The 11,276-nt window shown below is 40.3% G+C and overlaps 1 protein-coding gene and 1 long non-coding RNA gene across 2 annotated transcripts; one reads left to right on the plus strand and one right to left on the minus strand.

The window, feature by feature from the left end:
- Nucleotides 1-897: 897 nt before the first annotated feature.
- LOC124274603 lies at nt 898-3,147 on the minus strand. Its single transcript, XR_006897986.1, has 2 exons — nt 3,036-3,147; nt 898-1,875 (listed from the first exon to the last, which is right to left on the minus strand). It is a non-coding gene; the product is annotated as an uncharacterized LOC124274603 (long non-coding RNA).
- A 1,043-nt stretch (nt 3,148-4,190) lies between these two features.
- Nucleotides 4,191-6,595, plus strand: LOC124274599 (60 kDa SS-A/Ro ribonucleoprotein-like). The gene is made up of 2 exons (XM_046709964.1): nt 4,191-4,303; nt 4,861-6,595. The coding sequence occupies exon 2, from the start codon at nt 4,900-4,902 to the stop codon at nt 6,556-6,558; it is 1,659 nt and encodes a 552-aa protein (XP_046565920.1). The 5' UTR covers nt 4,191-4,303; nt 4,861-4,899; the 3' UTR covers nt 6,559-6,595.
- The last annotated feature ends 4,681 nt before the right edge of the window (nt 6,596-11,276 follow it).

Here is an 11,276-nt window from a genome sequence, read left to right on the forward strand (position 1 = left end):
AATAATATTTACAGTAACTTCTCGTGATTTTGTGGTATGTTTGACTATAAAATGAAAATAGTTACATCAGAAAAATTAATCACGTGGAGTAATACGGAGTGAAATGCCATGCCACAGTTTAACATGGGAACATCGTGTTGCTTGAAGTACAGATTTAAGCAAAATGTGTGCACTTCGGTTAATCTTAATACATTAATGGGCAATGTCTAGTCACTTAAGGTACTAATTTCCAGTGCGTGCGTGCGTGCGTGCGTGCGTGCGCGTATGCATACCTTGTCAAAACTGCTCGTCCCAAGACAGGCTGCTATACTCAACAGCGCTGCACCATCAAACCAACGGTGTACGTTTTGATAACAAGTGGGCGTGTTTCCTGATATTCTTTGTTTTATTTTAACCACCAGGTGGTGCAGATAACTATTGACGGCCAGTCCGATGTTGGCTGTACCAGGCGACTTATTGAGTGAGTGAGTAAGTCAGTCAGTTTAGTTTTACGCCGCTTTTAGAAATATTCCTGCAATATCACGGCGGGGGACACCAGAAATGGGCTTCACACATTGTGCCCATGTGGACAATCGAACCCGGGTCTTCGACGTGACGAGCGAACGCCTTGACCACAAGGCCACCCCACCGCCCAGTGACTGAATGAGTCAGGTGCAGGTTCTGTGACTCGTTCAACTGCATGCTACCAGGCCCCATGTGTCAATTTCTTAAGTCTGTATCAGATACTGGTGTCTCAAGTCCAGCCTTGTTTATTTACAGACCGCCACCATATAGCTGAAATATTGCTCACTGCGTCCACAAACAACTTTCACGAGGACTAGACATTGAATGGCCAAGGGAGGTAACCCACACTATTTTATGGAACGTCCTTGTACGTTATTGAACAAACAACAAATAATATTAAAGAATTTATTCATGAAACACACTGTTTGGGGGATGGGTGGTTTTACATGAAGCCAGGACGCTGAATACGTAGATTGACCAGATCACATATATTTTTTTCACAGATCATATCTTAGCCCAGCACAAAGGAACAGGCCAAAAGCATTTCAGTGTTTAATACGAGAGCTTCTGTCATTTAGTAACACAATCAGATCCGGGGATAATACATTGACGATACGGTTAGAACATATACTTCTGTGACAGGACCAGTTACTGTTTCATCTGTGTGATACTAATTGAAGAATATTGTCCCATATAGCAATATGTCTCGGGTTTATGAATGGTTATATGCCACTTGGCATCTGTAAACAATCAAAGCATGAGACACTTGCAGGAACCATGAATACAATGATAAATACTAGTACACTGATACAGATTATGCCTATAGTCTACAGGTCATTAGTTTAATATCATGGTAACATGAATATGCTTTTTAAAAGTAATATATGAAGAATTTCGCCATCTACATGATTGTAGTACATCTGGGAAAACAACATGCAAACAAATACAAAGAAAGAATAAATAAATGAATTAGAATATAGTTGGGCTTTACTGGATCTTTTTTCGGATATACATGATGAATCATGTATTGTCCTTTATATTCCGAAAAATGAAGTAATATATGAAGAAATGAAAGTCATGCATGTCAGGGGGTTTTCAACCGTGACTTGTGACCTATGGCCTCTGAACTGTGACTTGTGACGTATGGCCTCTGAACTGTGACTTGTGACCTATGACCTCAGTCTTCATATTGCTGAGATGACTTGGCCCCGGCTGTCGTGGCTGTAGATGGGTCCTTGCTTATGTCGCAGTCGTAGTTCATTGTCGTGGGTCAGTAACGAAGTCGTTGTTGTGTAGATGACGTAGTCATGAATCTTTGACGCGAGTCGTAGCCGAGTCTCGTCAGTATTGAAATAGCAGTCCCGCCAGCATCTGGAAGATGGAGAATTTGATGATAAGAGAAGGGTCAGTTGAAGAAAAGGGTTTAAATTCGCGTTCGAGATTCCATTACAAGAAATTGTGTGAAGACCAAACCATTACATTGTATATTGTATTGAAGCGTGAATACAACGACAGACCATCTCCATAAGCATGATCAAATCCATCCGGAGTCCATGTCTGATTCCGACTATATATTGATGATAAGAGAAGGGTCAGTTGAAGAAAAGGGTTTAAATTCGCGTTCGAGATTATTGCACTGACTCAGCAACGTGTATGCACGTGTGTGTGTGTGTGTGTGTGTGTGTGTGTGTGTGTGTGTGTGTGTGTGTGTGTGTGTGTGTGTGTGTGTCTGTGTGTGTGTGTGTGTGTGTGTGTGTGTGTGTGTGTGTGTGTGTGTGTGTGTGTGTCTGTGTGTGTGTGGGCGCGACTAATGTCGGCTGTTTCGTGCTGGCCCACAGAGTTACCACCTGTAAGTTAACATAGATAGCATACCGACTACGAGACGACTACTCCATGTTTTATCCCATCATGCCGAGCGCCAGACAGGTAGCAAGCTCCGTGTGATGGAGAGGGTACTCACTACACTGGACTACAAAACACACAACGCTGTGTTACATGGCAACGGTTTCAGTTTCAGTTTTTATCCACCAATATCATGACGGACAATTACCTAAAAAAAACCATAGTGACGGGTTCGAACACTTTAAACAACCGATTATATTGTTAGAAACTTTGCGAGAATCAGATATATTAACTTCATTATTCAAAATCTAACTTCAGACTGGTATCCTGTCTATTTACTTCACAAAGAAACCAAATTACAGTTTATTAGTCATTATTCTGCAATATGAATGCACGTTGGCAACATTAATAGTCCATCAGGAGTGCTGGTCGGATTAACAGTGTCTGGAATAACGAAGTTTCACTGTACGTCGATATTGTGCAGCGAATGAGTAAGTGAATATTGTTTTACGCTGTTTCAGGGCATAAGAGGGATACGATAACCTTTAAACCCCTACACTATAAGATCGCCCTATATCCTTAACCCGCGATAACAACTACATGTTACCAGGTAACACAACTAAAGTGTGTGTATGTATATAGAAATTCCAATTAGTACAATATGTATAACATATGACATGAATAATTACCTTTTATTTTCTCCCGCCATGCTGCTAAACAAGAAACACTGATCAGATCGTGAAAAGCTGGTTTCTGATAACAAGGCTGGCCGGACCAAGCAAGTGGTCAAAGTAGCCAGCCCCGTAACGTTGTTGTCCACCTGTCGGTGTGGCCTTATATACAGGTACCCTACAATGGTGGGCGTGTGTCGCGATTAACCGACAGCTCTACAAGGAAACGTAGTCAGATCGTGTACATAGAAACTTAAATAACCATTCTGCCAACATAAACAGTTGTGAAATTGCTGACTGATGTCTTTATTTAATGAATTAGCATATTGTGACGTAGCTGACTGAAATCAAAATATGCTGACTTGGCAGAATATTATAAGTGAAGACAAAACAGCCACATTGCTATTCAAATACTTCATATAATTCTACGAATAATATTGTTCTGACAGTTCACAAGAATTGACTGTTTACACTGTGGCCTTGAAAGTATATCTTTTCACTGTTTAGGTTTATTTTAAGTAAATGTCGTTTGTTTATTTGTGATTAGGGATAAATGTGTAATCACTGAATCATTTGTTTCTCTTTTAGTACTATGTGATAAGGCTCTGGAAATACTTTTTATTTAAATATGTACATATTTGGCTGCGGAGTTGTGTGAGTATATTTTTCAAATAATTGAGTTTTAATGTTATTAGATTTTTTTCACCAGCGATGCATATCGGGCAAATATGTTTCTTGTGCATTTGACACTACTGGTGTTTATGAAATTAACTGCCACTGACATCTTTGATGTCAGAACAGTAAAATATGACGATTATCCATATTCATTGAAGCGTCATAAAAGACGCGGTTAACCGCAGAGTCAATATGTGATTTTTCACATGGCGAGTAGGCTTCGCTTCAATTTCAACCGGGGAAAAAATATATACACATGATTTCGTCACATTTGTACAATCGAATCTGCTTTTAGCAGATATTTGGATCTGGAAAGGGTTTTGTCGCTTCTGTTTGTATTGAATATGGGCGTGTGACGTAGCGCAACGCAGCAAATTTCCAAATACTGGTGGTGTAGCGATTAACCGCAACCTTCTAATATTGCCGGCTGACTAAGTGAACGTCAACATCTGATTGCACAACATGATCAAAACGGTTGGTATAAAAGTATTCTCGCCTCTCAGACATTTCAGAGCGAGGTGAGCATCATAGACCACTGGTTTTCACACATCTGGTCCGGCCAAACCTCGTTATCTTCAGCGCTGTATACAGAGAAGCTGGTCACTATATAGGTAGGTGTTATGTCGGCAAACAATAAGTATATCTTTTCACTGTTTAGGTTTATTTAGTTGTATTTTACTGTTTTACATACTTAACGACATACTATACTAGTACATAGATGTTGGTGTCTTGTTATGAAGAATACACATGTTCTTGAAGTCATAATATCAAACTGTAATGATAATACGAGGCACTGTTATAGTTGTAGTCAGATTGTGCATATTTGTGTGTATGCGCGCGCGTGTGTGTGCGTGTATGTGTGCCGAGCTCGATATTCTCTTTTTGAGCACATCGTTGTCGGGAATATGACTAAACTTCATACAGCACCCTTGTTTTCCATGTGTCATATAGAAAATCTGTTTTCAAAACTACCCTTTCTGTATAGTTCCTACATAACGTGAGTTCGATTCAAGTGTAACAGACAATATATGTTTATCCATCCAATCAAAGTACGAGGTCTTTGTTCAAGTCTCTATATTCCCCAAAGATGAGCAACCCCTTTACAACTGTACAAATTTGAAATTCTTTGAGTATTCTTGATAATTATCATTCTGTTCATTAATTACAGGTGAGCCACTACAGACGTGAGTAAACATCCGACACTGCCATGGATTTCCATAGCAACCTGTTAGTGTTTCCCTCTGACACTGTCCCTCAGAGCGCTCCTATATCTGCTGACCAGGTGAGAAACAACGCAGGGGGATACGGGTGGAAGGTGGACGACTTCACCCGCCTCAAGCGCTTCCTATGTCTGGGTTCAGAAGGAGGCACCTATTACACCTCACAGAAGGCCTTGACACAGCAGAATGTTGGATGTATTGTGAATCTGATCAGTGACGGAAAAGGGGTGGACGTGGTCAAAACCATCAAACAGTTCAGTCTGGAGGGACGCACCGCCAAACAGACATCCATCCTACTGGCTCTTGCTGTCTGTTGCAGAAGCAGCGATTTAACCACCAAACAAGAAGCCTACAAAGCTGTGCGTGATATCTGCCGAATTCCGACTTTCCTGTTCGAGTTTATTGAACGGTGTGAGAAGCAGGGGAAGACCACGGGGTGGGGACGGGCACACAGGAACGCCATATCAGCTTGGTACAACAGGTTCCATGATGACCCTGTCAAGCTCGCCATGCATGTCACTAAATATCGACAGAGGAACAGCTGGTCACACCGGGACGTCTTGCGACTGTCCCACACCAAACCCGTCAACGATGCTGTCGGTGTGGTTCTGAGGTACGCCGTCAAAGGGCTGTCTGATGCTAAACAGATGTATGACAAACTGGAACCAGAGTCTGAAGCCGTGAGGCAGGTCCTGAAGTTCCTTAGTGTTGTGGACGAGGCCAAATCCTGTACCGAGGAAAACATGATGGTGGAGCTGATTCGACAACATGGACTAGTACGGGAGCACATCCCCACATCACTGCTGTCGTCGGTTTCTGTTTGGAAAGAACTGCTTCAGAAAATGCCGATGACAGCGATGATAAGGAACCTTGGTAAGATGACTTCCATCGGTGTGCTAACAGACGGTAGCTCTGAGGAAGATCTGGTGGTTCAGAAAGTGACAGACCGAGACTCCCTGAAACAAGCCAGGATCCACCCGTTCAATGTGTTGGTGGCTCTGAAGACCTACACAGCAGGATGTGGAGAGAAGGGCAAACTGACGTGGACACCAACTAAACGTATCATGAAAGCTCTGGATGATGCATTCTATCTGTCCTTCAAATTTGTGTTACCAACGAACAAGCGTTATCTTCTAGCAGTGGACGTGAGTGGTTCCATGGGTTGTTCTGTGATGGGTACATCGTCAGTCTCGTGCAGGGATGCTGCAGCTGCCATGATGATGGTCACGAAGCGGACTGAAAACCCAGATAATTCCACCGTTGTTGCCTTCTGTGATAAGTTAACCCCCCTTGACATCGGACCTAAGGACAGTTTGGACACAGTCGAAAGAAGGACGAATTCTTTAAATTTCGGAGGGACTGACTGCGCGCTGCCGATGGTGTGGGCTAAGGAAAAAAAGAAGATGTTTGATGTGTTTGTTGTGTACACGGATTGTGAGACTTGGTTTGGAAAAATTCACCCATCTGAAGCTCTTCGCCAGTACAGGAAGTGGAGTGGATTGTGGGATGCTCGTCTGATCGTCTGCGGAATGACCAGCAATGAGTTCACAATTGCAGACCCGGATGATCCCGGGATGATGGACGTTGTGGGTTTCGATTCAGCAGCCCCAGAAGCCATGCGCTCCTTTGTCATGGGCGAAATATGACTTCACCGTAACAGCATTCGTTAGTTGTTTGTCAATTCATTATGTTTATCAAAACATTGCAGGCTGGGCTGAATATGACTTCTCAGGGAGAATCTGTGTACGTTGTCGACTCATTACAGAGTGAACCTTCATATGTTTAGCAGTGGTACTTATAGAACATGCCTGAACACTTGTCGACTCATTACAGAGTGAACCTTCATATGTTTAGCAGTGGTACTTGTAGAACATGCCAGAACACTTGAATCCATTACAAGAAAATGTGTGAAGACCAAACCTTTATATTGCATTGAAGCGTGAATACAACGACAAACCATCTCCATAATCATGATCAAATCCATCCGGAGTCCATGTCTGATTCCAGCTCTATCATAGGCATGTGCTGAGGAGTCACCAGCACCAGTGTGCCTATACACTGACTTGGGAAACCGCTTTAGGTACAAGCCCACGTTCGTTGTCACTTCATATTTGTTTCTTTAATTATGAAATGATTTGTAAAATGCCATCCCCACGTGTTTCCTGATGCAGTTCAGTGTTTAGCTCCAACGCACCACAAAGAGGTGCTTACATTTGTAAATCCTTACAAAAGTGAAATAAAATGTTTTTGTTCTGTAATGTTGGGTAGTATTCTTCTTTCAACCATTTGTTGTAGCTACATTATCCTCTGTTAATTTACTCAGGGTCGGTCATGAGTTGCTTCGATATTGTTGCTTTCGTTGCATTATTTTTTAAGAATTTGGGAGTTTATCTCAGTGTTTAAACAGTTCCACTATAACAGTTGCGTTACGTGACGAACGTGGAAGGGACAAGTTTGGGATATTGCTTGGTGTGCGTTTGACAAGCGTTAAAAGTGTTTAAGAATATAGTTACTGTAATTTCCCCCCAGTACACTTACCCAGGGTCCGGATCCACAAAACGTTCGTAGCGCTACGACCAACTTGTGGTAAACTGTAGAGTTACGGCAGGTCGTAACGTTACGAATGATTTGTGGATCGGAACCCTGAACTTGGAATTATATCTTGCTAGATAATTTCTATGCTGTTCTCAGGATAGGTAGTTGGCTCACTCCATCGCACGGAATACTTTCATTATTCAGTTTTACAGTTTTCATAATGTGATGCGGGAGATATTTTGTTTCCGCACTGTTTCCTAAAAATGTTCAAGGCATATCCGATGCTATTCACATGAACTGTGAAAAGTATTGTGTTTCATCCACCAAAGACTGAACATGGACCAAGTATATCAATATTGTCCCTCTGTAGTCACAAGGGAACAATCCGATAATGAGATGCGAGGATGAACTCGGAAAAGACGTTATTTTAGCCTGACAAATGATATGTTCGTGTCATTACCCGCAAAATATATATCACAAAACCAAGTTACATTTGTGTATACACTCTCTTTCTGTCCGTAATTATAAGTAACGGGGTGAAACTGATTTTGAGATTCGGGATTATCGTACTTATGTAGCAACACGCATGCGCGTGTGTGTTACTGCGTGGACTGGTCCTGTCACGTGCCGGAGTGGTATACCACGCCACAGTTTAACATGGGAACATCGTGTAACTTGAAGTACAGATTTAACCATAATACGTCAACAGACAATATGCTATGCAGTCATCTTAAGTACTAGTTTACCGTAAGCTCTCGTACTTTTAGGCGCACATCCAAGGGCGGACAACTCAGTTATCGGATAGGGCAATATGTTTGAGCACAGAGAACAAGCATTGTCACTAATTAAGGTGACATAATCCCCCGCCGCAAATTATCAAATCAAACTTAAAAAGTAATGAAAGTGAAGGTCGTAATTTAAGATGAAGTTAAATGTCAACAAAAACATGACCAGTCAACCTCTCTTGATATCTTGCTCTGTAGTTGTTCAAACACACAAATATTTTCAAGACTGACTTTGACCTTGACATGAATGTCATAGTGTATGAAATATGCAAACATAGTACTGAAGAAATTGCTTATTGAAAAATGTTCAAGGGAAGTCTTGAAAGTCAATGAAGAAAATCCAGTGAATTCAGGTTAACATGCTGAAATCTAAAATGCTGAAGTGTCGCAGTGACCTTGAAAATTAAGTGAAGGTCACCAAAATTGACTGGGCCCAGAGCCTTCATTAGATGAAGCTTGGTGTCAAATATGAAAAATATCCAGTGAATGGTTTTTGCGATATCTTGCTGACTATGTTAACATGCAATTTAACATGCTGAAATCTCCAAAGTGTCGCCGTGACCTTAAAAATTAAGTGAAGGTCACCAAAATCGACTGGGCCCTGCGCCTTCCCTAGATAAAGCTTGGTGTTGAGTATGAAGAAAATCTAGTGAACGTTAAAGAGTAAAACGTTAAAGTCCCTTTGTGACCTTGAAATGAAGGTCAAGGTCACCAAACCTGTCTGGGACCTTTCCTATACTGTGATGAACCTAGGTACGAAATATGAAAAGAATCTAATCAACGGATCTTAATATATTTCAATTCGTACGGACGGACGGAGCCTAATACTATATCCCCCGCTTCGCGCTAAACACGCGGCGGGGGATAAAAACAAACATACACACACAGAGTATCACAGTTACCTGATATTACACATGCAGCTGATCATTTGACGTGGGTAGACGTTGAAATATGGCTGTAGAATATTTTACATGTAATCATTATCAGTAAAGAAAAAAATGTGGAAAGCCATTCAAAATTGTAAAACATTTTTAATTAAATTAAATGTTCATTGAAAATGTTTAATGATATCGTTTTATTGCAAAGCAGAACAGTCGCCATCGCTATTTCGGTACTTAATCATTACATGAAGGATATACCGGTGAAAGTAAATGAGGAAAGCTTGAAGGTACTAGTAACAGTTGACAACAATGTTCCAGGCAACGGGATAGTTCTTCATTGCCCACCATACCTGTGTGTTTGTGTGTACAGTCGAACCCCGTTTATCCGGACATTTTGGTTACACTCGGAAATCGCCCGGATAGCGTCCGGTTAACTGGATCAAACAAGCAAAACGTATCAATTGGCGATGTATATTGAAAATTTATTCATGTATGTATATCAATAAATCAATAGTCAATAGTAAAAACAGTGAATCCTAACATATAAATGTACCAATATACATTCTTTCAGCACGTTGATCCACGTTATACATTATACATTGTACATCTTACTTGACTCGATGTCTGGCATAATTTACATATCACATGTAGCACATTATTTCATTAAAAAGTCTGTGATAGATATTTGCTTGGTGTTATTTCTTCAAGTTTCTTCACCAAGTTTATGTGTGTGTCCCAGATGATCCCGGTGAAAGAAAATGTGGAAAGCTTTAGGGTACTAAAGTACTGTCGGAAATGCTAGAAAAATGCTTTTTAGCCTTAATATCTTTATAAAGGTGATAAATGTACTATGTTGTCAATATATCAACTCGCCTATTGTCTACCTAATTTTTATTTCAATCGATTTAACATTCCCATGCATTTAAAGGGCAGTTTACAGGAGAGAATTTGGTACCAAAACAGCAACTTCAAATTTATTCAGAGTTTAACAACAGAAATCTGAAATAGTCTTTACATTTATGCTAATAATACAGGTGGTGTAAAAATATGAAATAACGTTTTTCTTAAACAAAGAAATGTTGAATGTTTGTGTTACTTTACTTAATTATCGTTTTCTTTATTGAAGAAATATTAATATAAATGTTAAGTCTTGAATAATAAGTTTCCCGTCATGCATGCACATCTTTATCACAGCGTCCACTATGGCCAACGATTTGCAGTCGATTGTTGCAAAGGTTTATAGTTTTTTTCTGCTTAAAAAAGACAGAGGTAAACCTTTCATTAGTGTAGAGAGGGTTTATTACAGAACTTGTAGAGCTGTTGGCATGTCTTACCAACAAGTTTACAATATTGTAAACAAAATAGACAAGACAGGGACCGTCTCATATGCAAAACCGGGACGTAAAACCATCCTTGACAACTTTGACAAGGGAGTGCTTAGACGGGCGGTCTACAAACTTTATGAAAAGAAAAATATATATAATATATCTTTGGCCAACTAGATTAAACTGACCGAATTACATCCTTATTTTTTCAATGAACTATACTGTTGACATGCAAAACATTTATTAAAACGTTGCACATTTCTACAATCAATCGATAAGATAACACAAGTGATAGGATTCTTTCCAATGTACAGTAATTCGTATGTTTATTTCAAAACAAACACACATACACAAATGATCCTTACATAACCAATACGTATACTATACGTACACATTCAACATTTTGCAGAAAACATCTATTGATATGACCCCTCGCCCGAGCGTGTGCTCAGGTGTCAATTTCACCTGTCGATACCGTGCATGCTGATGACGTAACACATCAGTAAAAACATAGTTTAGAGCATGTCTCAAAATTTATTCCCTCGGTCTACATTAGGTAGATGTTTCTTGAAGTGATATTTGTTATTTAAGTAACTGTAATACCTCTGAATTTTAAATATAAGTCAAAAAGCATTTTTCTAGCATTTCCGACAGTACTTTAGTAACAACATTGGTGAGGTGAGGTGAAATGGGGTGTAACGTCGTACATAAGACTATTTCGCTCATATGATGCCGTGCATGCATGCTTGGCTGCTTGTACTAGACCAGACCTAAGCTGGTTTTATAGCTCACTCATACTGACTCCGAGCCGACCAGTCCTATGAAGACGTTGATCATC

This window comes from Haliotis rubra, unplaced genomic scaffold, assembly GCF_003918875.1.
Source record: "Haliotis rubra isolate DU_JTF1 unplaced genomic scaffold, ASM391887v1 Scf192, whole genome shotgun sequence".
Lineage (NCBI taxonomy): Eukaryota > Metazoa > Mollusca > Gastropoda > Lepetellida > Haliotidae > Haliotis > Haliotis rubra.